This window comes from Eretmochelys imbricata, chromosome 2 (genome assembly GCF_965152235.1).
Source record: "Eretmochelys imbricata isolate rEreImb1 chromosome 2, rEreImb1.hap1, whole genome shotgun sequence".
In the NCBI taxonomy this organism is placed as follows: Eukaryota; Metazoa; Chordata; order Testudines; family Cheloniidae; genus Eretmochelys; species Eretmochelys imbricata.
The window spans coordinates 140,810,465-140,831,557 of record NC_135573.1 but is presented as its reverse complement, the minus strand read 5'-3'; the positions used below and the strand labels follow the sequence as shown (position 1 = coordinate 140,831,557).

At 40.5% G+C, this 21,093-nt stretch overlaps 1 protein-coding gene across 1 annotated transcript in view; it reads right to left on the bottom strand.

The window, feature by feature from the left end:
• Positions 1 to 21,093, bottom strand: part of CTNND2 (catenin delta 2) — a 526,110-nt gene that overhangs the window by 280,603 nt on the left and 224,414 nt on the right. The window contains exon 5 of the mRNA XM_077809167.1: positions 5,940 to 6,072. Within this exon, the coding sequence (XP_077665293.1) occupies positions 5,940 to 6,072 (133 nt within the window). The remainder of the gene's footprint in view (positions 1 to 5,939; positions 6,073 to 21,093) is intronic.

Sequence of the window (21,093 nt, the reverse complement as noted above, 5' to 3'; positions counted from 1 at the left end):
TTTCACTCTGGCTCTGAAGATGACACCAAGAGCTGAAACATTATTTCATAGATAGATTTTAAGGTCAAAGGGGCCATTATGATAATCTAAGTCTGGCCTCCTGCATAGCACAGGCCATAGAATTACATCCACTCATTCTTTGGATTCATTTTTTTGTTTTAGATATGCCAATACAATGCTCTGGGGACATACACGTTAAAAATAATAACAAACCTTACAAATGAATCAGTAAGCCTTTATGGATTCACCTTCTCCATGTAGTCTACCAGGAGTCATAAATATCACCTCCTTCATTCATATTTTCCCTAACCCACTCCCTTCTCAAAATCCCCAAACACCATCTGGGCCATATTCTTGCTACTGCAACACAAGCCGTTTGTACCTCTTTAAACCTATTTATTTAATAAAGTAGAGTAGTAATTTTCTCCTTTCCAATGGATTTGGATTTGTGTTGAATTTGGATTTCTTGCATTATATTTGGGGATCCAAAGCCTTAAACATTAATTCCAAAGATGTTGCAAGTTGTAGAGTGAAAATCATTTTCTGGGTGTGCCTGGCTGTGCCCTTCCTTCTCCTGTACACTCCACTGAAACCTTTCCATTTCCTTGTAACTGTACAGAACCATGCAGCTAATCTTATTGATGAACGAGTCTAATGTTAATCCTGGCTAATTCAACAGGCAAGACATTTAGACAGGGAAAACAAGTTCTATAATCATTTGAAAAATACAAATGCATTATATCTGGAGAGGATGAATGAGTCCAATTCTGTTCGCAGGTACCCTTATTTAGGTCCAGATTCAGCAAGCTACTTATATGCACACCTAAAGCCCGGTCTACACTAGAAAATTAGGTTGGAATAACTACATTATGCAGGGCTGTGAGAAATCCACACCCCAGAGTGGCAAAGTTAGCAGACCTAAGTCCACATGTAGACAGCACTAGGTTGCTGCAAGAATTCTTCAGTTGACCTATCTACAGCCTCTTGGGGAGGAGGATTACCAATGCTGATGGCTGCAACACTGCAACTGTGCCACTGTAGTGTTGTAAATGTAGACATACCCTAACTGTAAGCACATGATTAATCCCAAATAAGTGAGTGGGACTACTCATTATCTTATAGATAGGCACATGATTAGGAAACTTGCGAAATTGGAGCCTGAGATTTGAAGTAATATATAGTTTTATTTATAGCACTTTGAGTTCCTTCAACAGAAACAGATTGACAGAGCCAGAAGAAAAGGAGTACTTGTGGCACCTTAGAGACTAACCAATTTATTTGAGCATAAGCTTTCGTGAGCTACAGCTCACTTCATCGGATGCATACTGTGGAAAATGTAGAAGATATTTTTATACACACAAAGCATGAAAAAATATGAACCAGAAGAGTACCCAGAAGTTACCTACTACAGGACAGGCCCAACAAAGAAAATAACAGAATGCCACTAGCTATCACCTTCAGACCCCAACTAAAACCTCTCCAACGCACCATGAAGGATGTACAACCTATCCTGCAGGACGACCCATCACTCTCACAGATCTTGGGAGACAGGCCAGTCCTTGCTTACTGACAGCCCCCCAACCTGAAGCAAATACTCACCAGCAACCACACACCACACAACAAAACCCAGGAACCTATCCTTGCAACAAAGCCCGTTGCCAACTGTGTCCACATATCTATTCAGGGTACACCATCATAGGGCCTAATCACATCAGCCACACGATCAGAGGCTCGTTCACCTGCACATCTACCAATGTGATATATGCCATCATGTGCCAGAAATGCCCCTCTACCATGTACATTGGTCAAACTGGACAGTCTCTATGTAAAAGAATAAATGGACACAAATGAGATGTCAAGAATTATAACATTAAAAAACCAGTCGGAGAACACTTCAATCTCTTGGGACACTCGATTACAGACCTAAAAGGGGCAATTAACTTAGGCTTGAATAAAGACTGGGAGTGGATGGGTCATTACACAAAGTAAAACTATTCCCCCCCACCCTCCACTGTTCCTCACACGTTCTTGTCAACTGCTGGAAATGACCCACCTTGATTAACTTGACTACAAAAGTTTCCCTCCCACCCCACTCTCCTGCTGGTTATAGCTCACCTTACCTGATCATTCTTGTTACAGTGTGCATGGTAACACCCATTGTTTCATGTCCTCTGTGTATATAAATCTCCCCACTGTATTTTCCACTGCATGCATCCGATGAAGTGAGCTGTAGCTCACAAAAGCTTATGCTCAAATAAATTTGTTAGTCTCTAAGGTGCCACAAGTGCTCTTTTTCTTTTTGAGTTCCTTCCGGTGATCTATAAAACCCTGATTCAGCAAAGTAATTAAGCACATACTTAATTCTAAGCATCAGAGTAATCCCATCCCCATTTGGGCAAAGTCTTGAGCCTAAAGCACACACATAGCTTGTGCTTAGGTGCTTTGCTGAATCAGGACCTTGCAGGATATGTCCACACTGCATCTGGGAACAAGTCTCTCAACCCAGACAGCCTTAGAATCATAGAATCATAGAAGATTAGGCTTGGAAGAGACCTCAGGAGGTCATCTAGTCCAACCCCCTGCTCAAAGCAGGACCAACACCAATAAATCATCCCAGTCAGGGCTTTGTCAAGCCAGGCCTTACAAACCTCTAAGGATGGAGATTCCACCACCTCCCTAGGTAACCCATTCCAGTGCTTCACCACCCTCCTAGTGAAAAAGTTTTTCCTAATATCCAACCTAAACCTCCCCCACTGCAACTTGAGACCATTACTCCATGTTCTATCATCTGGTACCACTGAGAACAGTCTAGAACCATCCTCTTTGGAACCCCCTTTCAGGTAGTTGACAGCAGCTATCAAATCCCCCCTCATTCTTCTCTTCTGCAGAGTAAACAATCCCAGTCCCCTCAGCCTCTCCTCATAAGTCATGAGCCCCAGCCCCCTAATCAATTTTGTTGCCCTCCGCTGGACTCTCTCCAATTTGTCCACAGCCTTTCTGTAGTGGGGGGCCCAAAACTGGACGCCATATTCCAGATGTGGCCTCACCAGTGGCGAATAGAGGGTATAATCACTTCCCTCGATCTGCTGGCAATGCTTCTACTAATGCAGCCCAATATGCTGTTAGCCTTCTTGGCAACAAGGGCACACTGCTGATTCATATCCAGCTTCTCGTCCACTGTATTCCCCAGGTCCTTTTCTGCAGAACTGCTGCTTAGCCAGTCGGTCCCCAGCCTGTAGCGGTGCATGGGATTCTTCTGTCCTAAGTGCAGGACTCTGCACTTGTCCTTGTTGAACCTCATCAGATTTCTTTTGGACCAATCCTCGAATTTGTCTAGGTCACTCTGGACCCTATCCCTACTCTCCAGCATATCCCATCATCCAGATCATTAATAAAGATGTTGAACAAAACTGGCCCCAGGACCAACCCTTGGGCACTCCACTTGATACCGGCTGCCAACAAGACATCGAGCCGTTGATCACTACCCATTGAGACCAACAATCTAGCCAGCTTTCTATCCACCTTATAGTCCATTCATCCAATCATACTTTTTAAACTTGCTGGCAAGAATACTGTGTGGGAGACCGTATCAAAAGCTTTGCTGAAGTCAAGATATATCACATCCACCACTTTCCCCATATTCACAGAGCCAGTTATCTCATCATAGAAGGCAATCAGTTTGGTCAGGCATGACTTGCCCCGCTGAATCCATGTGGACTGTTCCTGATGACCTTCTTCTCTTCCAAGTGCTTCAAAATGGTTTCCTTGAGGACCTGCTCCATAAGGCTGACCGGTCTGTAGTTCCTCAGGTTCTCCTTCTTCCCTTTTTAAAAGATGGGCACTATAGTTGCACTAAATATGGGCACCAGTGCACTAAAAACAGCAGCGTGAACAGCGGGGCTTGGGCTGGAGTTCAGGTTCTCAAGCGTAGGGATTCAGGTAGGGCTGACAGCCTGAGCTGCAGCCTAAGTGAGTCTAGGAGTCCACACTGTTATTTTTAGTGTGCTAGCTTGAGCCCTGTTAGCATGAGTCTGTCCAGCCAGGTTGGGAGGCTCTCTCCCAGCTGCACTGCAGACGTGCCCATAAAGCACATTTCATTCAAAGGAATCAGAGTGCTATAAATAAGAGTTTTCCGGTACTTATACATATGATCATTAATAAGGAGCTTGCTCACTTTGCATCCTTTAGGTTAAAAACTCTTCATAAAGCAAAAGAAAAGGAGACAGATTCCACTGTTTGTTAGCAAGATCTATAGCACCACCAGCAGCAGTTTGAAAGCATATTCTCATGAGCACTGTTTTTAAAAAATGATTTGTCTTGCCCTCAAATGCATCTTGCTTGTTGCAGAGGTAGAAATCTATCAAGGGCCTCGGGAAGAACCAATAAAGGGAAAAACACGTCACCATCACGAGCAAAATCTCTTATTTTATTTGTTATCCTTTTTTGGCAGCAAAATATAAGAGTGGTGCTGAGCACTGTGGTACTTTATACTTTATCAGTACACACAAAATATACAAAGAACAACAAGCTCATTACTCTGAAAGCTTAAACTATAGTCAAAGATTGATGTCCTAATCAGACAGGTCAGACCTACAACAGCCTATCTCTTAAGGGATTTTCCATACACAGTTGGCAACAAAACAAACAACTTTCTTCCCTTCAGTTGGACAGCTGCCCAAGGGCTCCCCATCCATGGCTAACAGGAGGAAGCAGTGGTTGTACAATGAATAAATTGCTATAATCATATAACTGTCTTTCTGGGAAACCTGAAGAGATGAATCAAGACTGAGCAGCGGAGATGGAATGAGAGAAAAGGGTAAGAAGGGTGTGGGAGGGGGTACATCTAGGCTTATAGCAGTTATGACCTCTTTTGAGACAGAGAAAAATATTTTATTTTAACTCTCCTATAATTTATGTTTGAATCTCAAAAAATCACAGAACAGTTCCTTGGACCAATGCAATCTTTTTAGGCTGTTCTGAAAAAGCTTTCCCATCTGGGAATTCCATATGTATGGAGGAATCCCAGGGTGGAGTACAGCTCATATAGGGGGCTCTTCCGTTGAGCATGATGGAGGGAGGAGTGTTTGGAGTGTACTGCACTGGGATAATTTTAGAGCACCTCTGTGGCTGTTTTAAATTTCCAGCAGGAGCTGAGCTGGCTACCAGCAGCCACTGAGATCAAGGGAGCACAGAGGTCTCTCTCCCCAACCAATGCCAAGTGCGGGCCAGCGAGGGCTGAGGATCTGGGACTATGGTTTTTGTGAAGTTTTAGATAGAAATTGTACTGAGCCATCTGCTTTTTATTTTTTATTTTTGTTAGAATTATTTCCTAAAAATTGGGTGAAATAATGAAATAATAAGTTTGGTTTTTGCAGGCTAAAAATCTTGGGCCAAATCTTGAAGTTCTTGTTTGGGCAAATCTCTGATTCAACTCAATGGAATTACTCCTGATTTACACTAGTATAAATGAAAACAGAGTTTGGGCTCAGAACCCTTTTTATTGCCCCATGTTTTGTGTTCTTGTTTCTATTTGGAATGTAGCACACATTACACATTTATTTATGTATTTCAGCTTTTTCTTTTATTTAGGTCCCAATCTTGTTTCTATTTAAATCAAAAGCAAAATTCCTATGACTTCTATGGAAGCCAGATCATGCCATTACTTGCTTATTGGACACCTAGGCTGCCACAACATTTGAATACCTCACATTCAATTTAAAATAATCAAATCCAAACAAATGAATCATCCAAGGGGCTGATTCAATAAAATTTTATGTAACTCACCTTCTGTAATGGTAGTGATTATTTAAAAGCTTGAATATACAGGTTATATGCATATATACATGATTTCTCTTGACGTTCTTTTTCAAATTATACAAAATTTCTGGTGGTAATTAGCAGACAAAGCCATTTTAAAAGAAAATCTCAAAGTGTCTTACCTCTGCTTTTATTTTATTGTCTCCAAAACAGAGATGCTGCAAGTAGGCTGCAGCATTGGACTGTACTGAAGGGAACTGATGCTGTAACATCTGTATAACTTCAGGAAGTTCTGGATCTCTCCATCCAAACTCTCTGTACACAAAGAAACAAGAGTATCCTCAGCAAAGAACCTGACAACAGTGAATACATGTATTAAATGTGGCAATGATTCACCCACCAATACAGTTAGAAATGTATAGATAAAACCCTGGGTTTTTTTTTTTTTTTTTTTTTTTTTTTTGTTATTTTCAATGCCAGAAAGAATATGAACATAGAACTTCCCCCCTTTTTACTTCTACCATTCTAACACAACTTTATAGAATTGTAGGTTTAATCTGAATTATTTATTCTCTCATCAAAGGCCCTTCTAAATTTTAACATAATCTAAATCCAATGCACTACAGGAAACTCTCATAAAGATGAAATGAAGAAAACTAATTATACACACATGTGCACACATGCGTACTTAATTAAAATTGGAAATGTTAGGCTTAAATATTACTGACTGCAGAAAAGATTCATTTAATTACTATAATCATTATGTGACAAAATTGATATCTAATACAGAAAACAACCATGTACTGTGTCTTTTGTTCACTGTATCCAGGTACAATGTAAATTAAAAAGCAAAACTAATGCACCAAAATCACACAGCTGATATCTTTTACATCTTTGCAAATATATGCCTAATTGAAACTAACTCTGCAAATGTCTCTCAAATGTACAGTCTTGATCCTGTGAGGCGCTGAGCATCCTTAGAGCCAAATGAAGATGGGATTTGAGGATTTCAGATCATCTCAGCACATGTTCAGCATCTTGCAGAACTGGGCTCTAAAGGAATACTTCAAATCTGGTACAACTTTGTCTCTGCACTCAAGGGAATAGTGCCCAGGAAAACTGCCCTGATTTTGTGTCTCAGGAGTCAGATGTATGTGCAGCATCTCCGAATTAAATGAAGAAATCTCACATGTCTTTAATTCTTAGGGCTGATTTTTTCCCTCATATAAACACCCACATTTTCCACTGACTTTAGCAGGATTTGTGCATGTGAAATCTGACAGTAGAACATGGCTTTCAAGCTGAAATTCACACAATACTGGCACAGAGCCTGAGTAAAATGGGCTTAGTGTGAGGGAATGGTGCAAAGGTTGAGGAAAACCATATCTGCCCTCTGATCAGGACACAGCGTGTAGAGAAGTTGCATAGGCCCTTTGTTGTAGCCACTCCAGCCACTGAGGCTTGGGATTACTGGACACCCATTATCTGGAACCACTGCTCCGCACTTGGTTTGCTGCCAAACAGTCCATCTGCCCTGACCTACGAGGACCAGTGCCCAGTTCTACCTTGTATAAAGGATTCAGAGACACATACCATTCACTTCCTTCTTCCTAAATCATAGTGACTCTGCTGAACCGAGACCTACCATACCATGTTGGGTGAATTCGCTCAGTTTGAGTAAAACTTTCAGTATACCTGCAGTCTGTCTTTAGCAAAATCAGACAGCTCACGCTTACAGTACAAGTTCCCCAAAATGAACTGAAGCAATAACAATGCATACTACAAAACAAGATTGATCCTGCAAGAACAAGTAGTCTTTGTTGAAATTCTAGCATCACCTATTTGTCTTTTCTTTTATCTCTCTACTATTCCATTGTACATACCATTTTCTGTCAGTCAGCCTGAGAAGTATCATTGTATGTCGCATCCTTACAAAGATCCAGGATGATAAATATATGACACAAAATAAATATATTCAGAATTCTGTGCTTTATCAGTTCAGACTAAATAAGCTGTGTTTGATGTAAGTGATAAATTTTACATGAACTGTTTATTACAGAGAAAACATAAGGACACAACAACAAATCATATGGTGGCTGTTCCAGGGTGGATTTAGACTGTGAGGAACTATCCAAGACCTTAGAGACTAACACATTTATTTGGGGATAAGCTTTAGTGGGCTAAAACCCACTTCATCAGATGCATGGAGTGGAAATATCTGATGAAGTGGGTGTTAGCCCAAGAAAGTTTATGCCCAAATAAATTTGTTAGTCTCTAAGGTGCCACAAGTACTCCTTGTTGTTTTTGCTGACACAGACTAACACGTCTACCACTCTGACGCCTATCCAAGACCTTGTGTGCTCCTATGACACTGACAGGCTGAGTGACAGGGAATGCTAGAGTCTTAGGACAATTCACTTGTATGTAAAAAGAAAAGGAGTATTTGTGGCACCTTAGAGACTAACAAATTTATTTGAGCATAAGCTTTCGTGAGCTACAGCTCACGTCATTGGATGCACACAGTGGAAAATATAGTGGGGAGCTATATTTCCACTGTATGCATCCGATGAAGTGAACTGTAGCTCACAAAAGCTTATGCTCTAATAAATTAGTTAGTCTCTAAGGTGCCACAAGTACTCCTTTTCTTTTTATGGATACAGACTAACAGGGCTGCTACTCTGTCACTTGTATGTGAATATCAAAGCAGTGTTAGTGTGGGTTCAAACTAAGGTTTCAGAGTAACAGCCCTGTTAGTCTGTCTTTGCAAAAAGAAAAGGAGTACTTGTGGCACCTTAGAGACAAACCAATTTATTTGAGCATAAGCTTTCGTGAGCTACAGCTCACTTCATCGGATGCATTCAGTGGAAAATGCAGTGAGGATGTTTTATACACACAGACAATGAAAAAATGGGTGTTTATCACTTCAAAAGGTTTTTCTCTCCCCCCACCCCACTCTCCTGCTGGTAATAGCTTATCTAAAGTGAAAAGAAAAGGAGTACTGGTGGCACCTTAGAGACTAACCAATTTATTTGAGCATGAGCTTTCGTGAGCTACAGCTCACTTCATCGGATGCATACCGTGGAAACTGCAGTAGACATTATATACACACAGAGACCATGAAACAATACCCCCTCCCACCCCACTGTCCTGCTCGTAAAATACACACAGAGACCATGAAACAATACCCCCTCCCACCCCACTGTCCTGCTGGTAATGCTTACCAGCAGGACAGTGGGGTGGGAAGGGGTATTGTTTCATGGTCTCTGTGTGTATATAATGTCTACTGCTGTTTCCACGGTATGCATCTGATGAAGTGAGCTGTAGCTCACGAAAGCTCATGCTCAAATAAATTGGTTAGTCTCTAAGGTGCCACAAGTACTCCTTTTCTTTTCACTTTAGATAAGCTATTACCAGCAGGAGAGTGGGGTGGGGGGAGAGAAAAACCTTTTGAAGTGATGAACACTCATTTTTTCATTGTCTGTGTGTATAAAACATCCTCACTGCATTTTCCACTGAATGCATCCGATGAAGTGAGCTGTAGCTCACGAAAGCTTATGCTCAAATTAATTGGTTAGTCTCTAAGGTGCCACAAGTACTCCTTTTCTTGGTTCAGACTAAGTCACTCGTATGCTAATAGTGATCAAAGGAGCTGTTGATTGTGTTGTTTTTGTCTATCTCCTGTAGTTTGCTATTACATTACTTCTACGTTATGTATACCCTGTAATTAAATAATCCCTGATCCAAGGTGTGTTAATGTAAGATCTTAGGTGTTAAAGCTTCATGGAAACTAAAGAAGGACTGTTGTTTGCTCTTACTTTTCCTTTTACATTGTGTATACCCCTGTGACTAAACTCATCAAACATGAATGGAACCTAGGAAATGCTAATGAAGGACTTAATGGCTGTAACAAGAAATGCTAGTTTCAAAGCAAGGGTTCATGGAGGAGTAAAGACACTTATCAGAGTGCTTTCTGTGTGGAAAAAGCTATACATATGGATTCATGGAATGAACCAGCATTTCTGGACTGTTTGGATTCTAACAGGCTGGAATAACTAAACAAAATGGCAGATATCCCCAGAATTATTCTGTGTAACCCTGAAATACTTTTGTAGACTGGCAGATTATTACATCTCTGCTATCATTTGGATTTACAAACTTTGATTGACCTGTTAATGTATTTTACCTCCTTTGATGTCTCATTTATTTTTCTTAGCTAATAAATCTTTAGATAGTTTACTAGAGAATTGGCTACCAGTGTTGTTTCTGGTGTAACAATTGATCTGGGGTAAGTGACCAATTCGAGTACCAATTGATCTGGGGTAAGTGACTGCTTCCTTGGGATTCGGAGTAACCAGATGTAGTATGATTTTTGGTTTATATAATTTTTTATCACAAAAGTTCCGCTTGTCGGGAACACAAGCTTGGTGAAATCTAATTATAGAATATACCCCCAGTGTGGGATGTCTGCCCTATTTTCTGAAAGTCTGACCTGAGATTGGCACTCAGAATTTTGAGACACTCCAGACAGCATAACAACTCCATAGCAAGTCTGATTTAAATTCTGCAGTTCTCCAAACCAGCAAAGTGGAGATTCTGTGGCAGCTTGAGAAAGGGTTCAAAACTGATGTTTTTTTATTGAATTAAATATGAACATGAATAGCACAATCACTACAATATAACCGCTGATTTAATTTTTTATTAAATTCAATTTATTTTTTGCTGCCTCTAAATTTTTAATGTTCAATGTGTTGCAGTATTTGTATTGAAAATGCATAAGTGTATTATAGAACTATCAGGGGAAAGCTGGAAGTATTGGCAGTTCTTCAAGGGACAACTGGGACTTCAGGCAGCTGAAAAGCTGTTGGAAGCAGTTTGGGTTTGTGAGATAGCACAGTAGCAGCCCACATGCTCAGGGTCTACTGATCATCGTATTTGGGGTTGGGAAGGAATTTTTGCCCAGGTCAGATTGGCTGAGACCCTGGAGAGGTTTCACCTTCTTCTGCAGCATGGGGCCCAGGCCACTTGCAGGTTTAAACTAGTGTAAACAGTGATTTTCTGTAACTTGAAGTTTTTAACCCATGATTTGAGGACTTCAGTAACTCAGTCGGAGGCTAGGGGGGTCTATTTCAGGAGTGGGTGGGTGATGTTCTGTGGCCTGCATAGGGTTAGCAATGTGCAGGAGATCAGACTATGTGCAGATGATCATGATGGTCCCTTCTGACCTTAACATTTATGAGTCTATTAAATGATCAGCAGTGAAAGGGTTAACAATGCTGCCCTTCAAATATACAACATAACATTTCAAAGTTGACACAAGAGCATGTTTCATGCTGTTGGAAGACTGATTTAAACTCACTTTGTGTTTGGAAAGTTTCTTTTGCAACCATGGTATAAGTTGATGTGTCTGCACCGGTTTCAGTGGAGCTACATCAATTTACACTGACTGAAGATCTGCCCCCCTTCCCTTTTTTTTTTAAACAAGAGCTTCATTTCTGCAATGAGAGATGGATGCCATAGCAACTATTACAGCCAAAGAATGATGCAGTATGTGGCCTCTGACTATGGCAATGTATGCAAAAGGAGATGAAAAGTGATTTTGGTTACATATTCAATTTCTATTTGGCAAGCAGGTAGCACAAATCCATGAACAAATCACAGCTGAACATGGATGGCATTATACGCTAACAGATACTACAACCACAGATTGTAAATCAGGTGTAACTCCATTAACCGCACTGGACCAAATACACCTTCCAGAATATTTTGTTCCCAGGGAAAAGAATAAGTAAGTTAAATAAGAATCAGCATGAATGTCTGAAAATCTTTCTGGTAAAGAATCAGTAGTTATTCTCCTGATCTAGCAAAGATATACTACCCTGCTTCAGCACAAGACTGACACAGCGGGATATCAAACTGTTAAACAGGCACCTCGCTATCCTCACTTCATAGCAAGAAAGGGCAGATACAGTATTATTATATGTAAGCAGAGTCAGGGATGAGCTCTACCCTGAAATCTGGTGGCAAGTTGTGGTGGGTTGTGGAAAAGAGCTTTGGGGGCTGATCGCATTTGCATAGGCACACCCAACCTGCCTAGATGGTCACTTTGGCTGCTGTAGGAGCCCCAGTTTCTTTGTTATTAGGGCAGGAAGAATAAACTATTATTATCCTGATTATATGAATCAAGGACAGTGGAACTGTACTTGGCCTTTTGTTATGATGGAGGGACTCACCATCAACTAAGCAGCACTTGCTAGGCAAGGGTCATGGGTTCCACAACCCAGTGCATAGAGAGAGGCTGGGGACAGGTATTAATATCTGGTGGTATGGGCCTCTGGTAAGGGCCTTATATGCTAATTGCACCTTCTCCTCTCTCCACTGTGGAATATCAGAGCTAGTTTTGATTCTACTAGGAGTCTACTTGCAGGCTGCTGAGTTGAATTCACTTTAGGCCAATGGTGCACTAGCACTGATGTTCCCCTTCTACAAGCTGAAATCACTGAAGAGTTAAAATTACTGAGAGCTGAAATCACTGAGTGTTGTGTTAAGTAGTGGGGGGAGGGGGCTGAAGATATATTGTGGAGCGGCTCGCAGGACGGCTGGCGGGGCAGAGCGATTCATGGGACAGCTGGTGGAGCACAGTGGAGCCCCACGGAGAGGTGGGGCAGTCGGCTTCAGACCAGGTAAGGTGCCCATTAACCCCCCCATTTCCACCCAGGTTGGGAGGTAAAACTCTGCAGATAAACTTTCGAACTCTGGGGCTGCACTGACCAGGGACAGAGACTTTGGGGTTGTTGGACTTTTGGGACTTTGGGTTGCTGGACTCAAGAACCAAAAGGAAAGCACACGGCCCAATTTGCTTGGGGTGGTTTTTTGCTCATGGGTTGTATTATGAATCCTGTTGGTGGTGTTTCCCCAACATAATGCCACCTTATCTCTCTCTGTTATTAAAGGCTTTTTCCAGTAGTTGACAATGACCCACCTTGATTATCACTACAAAAGGTTTTTTTTCTCTCCTGCTGGCAATAGCTCATCTTACCTGATCACTCTCGTTATGTGTGTATGGTAACACCCATTGTTTCATGTTCTCTGTGTATATAAAATCTCCCCACTGTATTTTCCACTGCATGCATCCGATGAAGTGAGCTGTAGCTCTCGAAAGCTTATGCTCAAATAAATGTGTTAGTCTCTAAGGTGCCACAAGTACTCCTTTTCTTGTTATAGTGTTGTCATTCTCTGGAAAACATTACTACATTTTGATGTCCCAGTGCAAAATTGAGGTGATCTCAAATGGGTCACTGATTTGTTTTAATATCAACAAGATTCTTATGTTGTACAATCAAATTCCTCACATCATTACACAAGCCATTAAAAATTGAAGAAAACTTTGATCTTTGTAATATCAGTTAGGAAATGCACATTTTCTTTATTTAAACTACTGCCAGGTGACACCATTGATTATTATGATACAAGCCTACCTACTACAGCAAATTAAAGTCATGTGAATGTGAACAGACAAGAGAAGGATTAATTAGAGAGTGAATTCTCATTACACTTCAATGTGAGTTGGTACTTGACTTCCTTAAATGGCTTTAAAATTCTCAGTCACAGTTTTTACATAGACTGCAGCAGCACAGGCGATGCCCAAGATCATAGGTGAGAACACGGGTAGCTCATGGTACCTTCAGCACATCTTCTTTTCTTGATTTATGCCAACTGCTCCTTGACTGCAGCTGAGACCTAGGTCAATATGTTGTTCTACTCATATAGCTGATACTCAAAGTTTTTTGCTAATGGGAACTTTCCTTTCCCCCTCCCTAAAAACTGCTTAAATTTTTTTTCAACAATATCCCAAAGTAATGACTAAAGTATATTGTACTATATACTGATGAGATCTATATACATTTGAGATCTGCTGTAGCAATATATAACAAAACTAGAAGATGCTGGCCATTTCTGCAAGAGAAATCCAGCCTTTTCCCTTCGAGTTCTGTGCAAGAATTGAACACACTGCAAGTAGGTAAAAAAGCGTCTTTCATAAAATGTTAGAGAGGTGTCTTCACACAACAGTGAGAGGGTTGAAGCCATTCAAATTAAGAAGAAAAAATGCTTCAGCTCTTTATTAAAATTATTTTATTCTGGAAAATCTCATAACAGTATTTAAGATTTATCCACTGAAGACAGTCCTGGAAAGTTAATAGAAAAGACAAAAAATATTTTTTTCTGCAGAATAAGTCATGACAAGTACCAACAACTCCTGGTTTTCTCATGAACCATTTGAAAAATTGTAAGGGAATAGGAAAATATGTAAATCTAACCTTTACTATATGTATCTAACACTTAAACCACCAATATTTTGAGTAAAATAACACAGTGTATGCACATGTCATATTCCAAGTATTCAGAAATATAGTTAAAAATAAAATAACAGGCTGTGATTATTTTGCATGAGAACTTTATATTGACACCAAGCAAAATATTGTAAATGGAATTATAAAGTAATCTTTTGTACAGAATCCTAGTTTAAATAAAGAATGGCAGTACTGCAGGCTATATTATACCAGAAACCTACAAAGTCTTCAGTCCACAAATTTTGGAGAAGAACAACTTCTTGAAATATGAAGCTTCAGCAGAGGAAAGACTACGGTATTATTAAAAAGAAAAGGAGTACTTGTGGCACCTTAGAGACTAACCAATTTATTTGAGCATGAGCTTTCGTGAGCTACAGCTCACTTCATCAGATGCATACCGTGGAAACTGCAGCAGACTTTATATATACACAGAGAATATGAAACAATACCTCCTCCCACCCCACTGTTCTGCTGGTAATAGCTTATCTAAAGTAATCGTCAGGTTAGGCCATTTCCAGCACAAATCCAGGTTTTCTCACCCTCCACCCCCCCACACAAATTCACTCTCCTGCTGGTGATAGCCCATCCAAAGTGACAACTCTTTACACAATGTGCATTATTATTACCAAAATACAGGGGGCCCAACTCTTCCAGGTTATCACTAGAATGGACGGAACAATTCATAACATTCTTTGATGAATTTAGGCTCTTTTTTTAGCTTGTGGAATTTGCTATTTGAAATTATGACAATTTTTTGTACTTTTTAAACTGTATGTTTGATTTCTAACCGTTTCCTGTGTGCATTTCATATTCATTATTTCATCTGGGCTGGATAACTGCAGCTGATAAGTCACATGGCATTATTTCTATTTCCCAATTGGGCAGATGAAGTAAACATTTACTTCCAAAGTGAATACTCAAGATTCAGGTTCTATCATCCATGTGATAATAAAATGTGATCACCCACATGTCTGCAAAATTAGCACAAAGGGGAGCGAGCATGGCAAAAGTGACTTTACTTAAAAATTCTACTGGCTCATCACTGCCATTGTTCTATCCAGCTCCGCTGACAAACGTTTGTATGGCAACAGACTAGAGCGTGGGAAGATTCACTTGAGCCGTGGTTTCTGAAAATAAAATAAAAAGAGCACCAATATATACAAGATGACCTGTGTTTAACAGAACAGACTTTCTTTTAAGATAGGAATGCTGTAATTAACTGACAAATCATACTTCTGATATAATAAAAAATGATATTTTTAAAGATAGGAAGACAAATTTGGGTGAAATTTTCTTGCACTGAACACAGAGACATGCCATAAAATCACAAGTGGGAAAATGACCCAGAAGCTGACCACCCCTAATCTGGCCTACCTTAAACATTATGGTAAAGTCACTGCAGTTTGCTTCTGACAGGAGCCATAAACAGGCATTAAGGAATGTGGTCTCTGTGTTCTGTGCTGGTCCACATATTTATTTCCCTGACCCTCAGTGCTGTATTCTGTATACAGCTTGTATGTAAATTATTCCTTCTCATAGTAAAAAGGGAATGTATGAGGTGGCTGAGCTAGAGGTTAGCTTCAACCAGTATACAGGCAGAAATGAATGCAACGTTTGCAGTGGGTTGTGTGTTTGCTCATTTGGCTGTATTGACGTCTTGGGGCGTGTGGCGCAATCACTTCAGATTTTTGGTAGTTTCTTGATTTTGGCCCACATCAGCCAAACATATTTTCCTGCTGCTGCGAAGTCTGGTATAGTTTCTGACACCAATATTGCTGAATGAAATGGAAAGGACAATTCAAGATCAGAGGATACAAAATCAAAAGGAGCCCATTGAACAAGAATCCTCATATGAGGATACCATATTACTTAAGACCCTATGATCATTCAAAGAGGAATATAAAGGAGTAAAAGGTGAGGCTATGGTTACTCTTCTTTCTGAATTGCACAAGTAACTCCAAGCTTTACTGCTGTGTGCCACATTCTGCATGTCATTAAAAAAGAAAGCAAATAGGGCTGGATCCCTTCCCCAAATCCAAGATGTTTTGGCTACCCCACTCTTCCTGCAAATACTGGGTACAGTTCAGCAGATTCTCTGAGGAAAGGCAACAGTGGTGGAGGTCAGGAAGCTCTAATCTCTTTCAATCAAAAACCCATGTACATGAAATGTGAGAGTGTCTTTTGTGTCACTTACTGTGAGGTGCTTGTGGACAATGTCTGTTTCACCTAAGAACAGGTATAGGTGAGTTCCTAGACTCCTCATCTGGGCTATCGCCACTGTTAATACCTCATGAATATCCTGGGGGCAGAAGATAGGCTGAAGAGTGACATTTTGTATTGACAGTGATGATCTCCGTAGGCCAACTGAAGAAACTACCAATGACAGGGGCTAATTGGAATATGCAGATAAGCTTTTTATAAGTTCAAAGATGTTAAAATGTCTCAGGGATAGTGGAAGATAGAGTTTCCATCCTGAATTTTGTCATCATCAATGGGTTCGGTCTATTTATATCTGAGATGTAGTTCTGATCTGTTCCTGTCTATGAAAAACATGGAACAGAGCTCTGAGCATCTTTCATCATGAGGGACAGGCTCTACTATCCCTAGCTCTTGAGGTGTAGGGTCTCCATCAGAATGGCTTGATGTTTCTCATTCTCTCTTGGGACTGAAAAGAGGATGAAGAAGGCACTCTAAAGAGTATTCATGTGGCACTGTTCTCCCTCAACATAACTACTCTGAAGTCAGTTTGGAACCAAAAGTTTGAAAAGTGTGATATCCTTCCTATATCTGGCCCAAGTGTAGTTATGCTTATTGACTGGAAAGAGGGGTCGGGTATGTTCTATGATTTGAGGCTTCCCTATGTGGTCCAAATCTCAGTCTTAACCCTGAATTAAGAGGGGAACCTTCTCTGGTATCTTTGCTGTATACAGGAACAAAAGGAGATTATATCATTATATGAAGGCCTGTACTCCTTCTTGGACTTTGCTGGGTGGGAAGCAAATACTTTGACATGCCTGTTTTATCAGCTATCATCTTATCAACTTTTCCTTGAACAAGAATATCCCCTGACAATTCTGAGGCACAGAAAGTGGCTTTGGCTAGTTTTCCGCACCTAGTCACTGAACATGCCGGTATAGTTCTTGCTGTCAGATAGGTGGAGTCTCAGAATCATTCCTCCAAGAACATAACAAATATTTTCTTTAGTATTGACTTGAATTTGTTGTTAGAGGGAGGCAGATTACTCAGGGGCTTTATAGAGGTGGAGTTGTCACTTAAGATAGGTTTCACCATGTTCACATACAAAGGATCAGAATTTTAAAAGTGTGACCATTGAGGATATTTCATGTAGGTACCCAAATGAGAGCTGAACTCTTTTAGAAATCTGTTCCACAATATTTAATTAATCCTGTTAAACAGAATCTCATTTGTGTGACCTTAATCACATTGGACAGAAAGTTTAAAAACTGAACTTAAGACTTATTATTAATTATAAACAACAAGTGCTTTCACCGATACTGTAAGATTCACAGTGCTATGTTTTACATGTGGGTACATTAAGGATGTGCATGTACCACATTTTAACTTACAAGGTTCTACAGTCTCCTCTGCTCTGTTTTGCAATTACACGAGGTAGCATGGCTTCAGTTCTAGTGACTGTTACTAATACCCACAATGTAATGGTGTTCAACACCTAAGAGTTCTACAATATTATAAATGTATTGTAGGCTCCAGTGAATAATACACAACAATCCCATCCACTGTACAATTTAGCGTATAAACCAGGTTTCAGAAACCACTTTGGCAAGAATTGTGAACTACTGTATTCTGAAAATGCAGACAGTTGGGACTTCTAATCCAAATGTATTTGACCCTAGAGACTAACAAATTTATTTCAGCATAACCTTTCGTGAGCTACAGCTCACTTCATCAGATACATGATGAAGTGAGCTGTAGCTCACGAAAGCTTATGCTGAAATAAATTTCTTAGTCTCTAAGGTGCCACAAGTACTCCTTTTCTTTTTGCGAATACAGACTAACACGGCTGCTACTCTGAAACCTGTCATATCTGACTCTATCATCTAAAATTATATGTATGTTATGGAATATGTAAGTGAAGGTGACTGATGGTGTAAATGACCAATTCAGTATGAATACTTTACTTATTTTACAGGATTTTGTATAGGGAAAAAATAAGAGAAAGTAAATTAGGACGTGTTAGTTACTCCTCATAACACAAGAACTAAATGAAATTAATAGGCAGCAGGTTTAAAACAAACAAAAGGAAGTATTTTTTTTTACACAACGCACAGTCAACCCATGGAACTCCTTGACAGAGGATGTTGTGAAGGTCAAGACTATAACAGGATTCAAAAAAGAACCAGATATGTTCATGGAAGATAGGTCCATCAACAGCTATTAGCCAGGATGGGCAGGGATGTTGTACATAGCCTCTGTTTGCAGGAAGCTGGGAATGGCCGACAGGGAATGGATCACTTGATGATTACGTGTTCTGTTCATTCCCTCTGGGGCACCTGGCATTACCCACTGTCGCAAGACAGTATACTGGGCTAAATGGACCTTTGGTCTGACCCACTATGGCCATTCTTATGTAAGGGACCAGGATGTAGGCAGTATGGCCTAGCAGTCATAGCTGGACTGGTGAGGCCTCATCTGGAGTACTGTGTCCAGTTTTGGGCCCCACACTACAAGAAGGATGTGGATAAATTGGAAAGAGTCCAGCGAAGGGCAACAAAAATGATTAGGGGTCTGGAACACATGACTTATGAGGAGAGGCTGAGGGAACTGGGATTGTTTAGTCTGCAGAAGAGAAGAATGAGGGGGGATTTGATAGCTGCTTTCAACTACCTGAGAGGTTGTTCCAGAGAGGATGGTTCTAGACTACTCTCAGTGGTAGAAGAGGTCAGGACAAGGAGTAATGGTCTCAAGTTGCAGTGGGGGAAGTTTAGGTTGGATATTAGGAAAAACTTTTTCACTAGGAGGGTGGTGAAACACTGGAATGCGTTGCCTACGGAGGTGGTGGAATCTCCTTCCTTAGAAGTTTTTAAGGTCAGGCTTGACAAAGCCCTGGCTGGGATGATTTAATTGGGGATTGGTCCTGCTTTTGAGCAGGGGGTTGGACTAGATGACCTCCTGAGGTCCCTTCCAACCCTGATATTCTATGATTCTATGGAGTCCACACATCAGGGATGGTAGTCAGTGAGCAGGGTCAGAGGAATTGCAATAGCTGAGTTAAGTAAGCAAGAGTCAGGGTCAAAGTCAGGCCAGGGTCAGAGATCAGAGATCACAGACAGAACCAAGCTTGAGTCAGAAGACAACAATCAGGGTCAGAGCCAGGCTGAGATTGGAGGCCGGGGATCAGGAAAGGTCTGGAGTCATAGCAGGCCCAAAGTCTGTGGTGTTATCCAAACAACTTCCAGGGGCACCCTCCAGGGTTAAATAGGGTGGTTGGCCAGTCAGAGGGTCCACAGAGTACTGTCACTCTGGCTCCCTTGTGCAGTATTTCCTGAGGTGCCTATTCTCTACAGTCCTCCCTGGCTGCAGCTCTGCATGGCTTCATAGTGGCACTGATGAAACATCAGCATCCCAAGCTTTGCAAACCAGGTTCTAATCCCTGCATCCTTACACTTCGTCCAAGTAATGTCAGAGTAAGAACCTTTAGTATTTAACCCATAAGAATATTTGGAAAAAAATCAATAGATAACTTTTAATGAAATAAAAGATAATCTTAAACTGATTGACTGTCACTCCCTAAAATACGTCTCTCAATGTAGATGACCAAATATATTAAGACCAGGAGTTTCAACACTGCATTTTTAGAATGCCTTATTATTCTTGATACAGTTGGTCGTAAGGGCTGATTTACATGCCATATTGTACAGTGGGAAGAATTGTTTGTGTATTATTGGTGGGGCCTACACTAAGTTTCAAAATAATGCATGAGTTCAGAGGTTCAATAACTTTAATACAATGGGAGTTTTGCATGAAGAAGGCCCTCAAGATTTGAATTTATATTCTTCCTACATTGATCAGATTTGAGACAAAGTTTAAATCTCTCTAATTACATTTCACATTTAAACATAAATTGATATTATGTGTGAGAATTAGGTTTTTCTGTGGGTAGATGAATTCAAGTTTTGTGATACCCTGTTCCCTACTGATTGGACCCTAGCAGCATAGTGACCACTATTTTAAATAGGTATATTAAGTATGGATCAGTATTTTTGGGGGGAGGGTAAAATCTTTTAAAAAAATATATGTAAGATGAACAAAAGACTGAAAGCTCAGTTCAGCAGACATAACCTGTATTTTTTGCTGTCTACTGTTCCATTGGTTATCAGTTATTCATTATTCACAGTTTTATGCAGAGATACCTATTTGTGAAAAAACAACACAATCACCCAACAGCTACAAATATATGAGCACTGATCGCAAAGGTGCTAGATCATATAGTAATTTAAAAAAAAAAAACATATGTCTCTCCAGTTGGTGTAATAGGGACACATCTCAAATACCAGTTTTACACCAAATTTGAGAAGCAGGTGTGATAGCTGCATATAATATACATCCATTGGTCACAGTAAATTTCTAGGGAATTTGAATTCCTATTTCTCAGTTACATTATTAGAGCAGAACATTCACATCTGATCAAGCAGTTGGCATAGACAAGCATTGACACCCACAGTTATTCCAGTCCCAGCAACATTCCCTACGGGCAGTGTTGTAGAGATGCCTCCTGTAGACAACCATATGTTTAACAAAGAGTGGAACAACACAAAGTATATACCATAGGAAGAGAAAACACTTCTCATTATCTTTAGATACCAACATTAGGGCCGTAGCCAGGGAAGGACTAGCAGGGCCGTCACGCAGGGAACAAAGCTATGGGGGCAAAAAAATAGGGCAGCATGGGGGAGCACCTGGAGTCACATGCTCCCTCCCCCCGCATTTATTTCTGCCTTCCATTTAA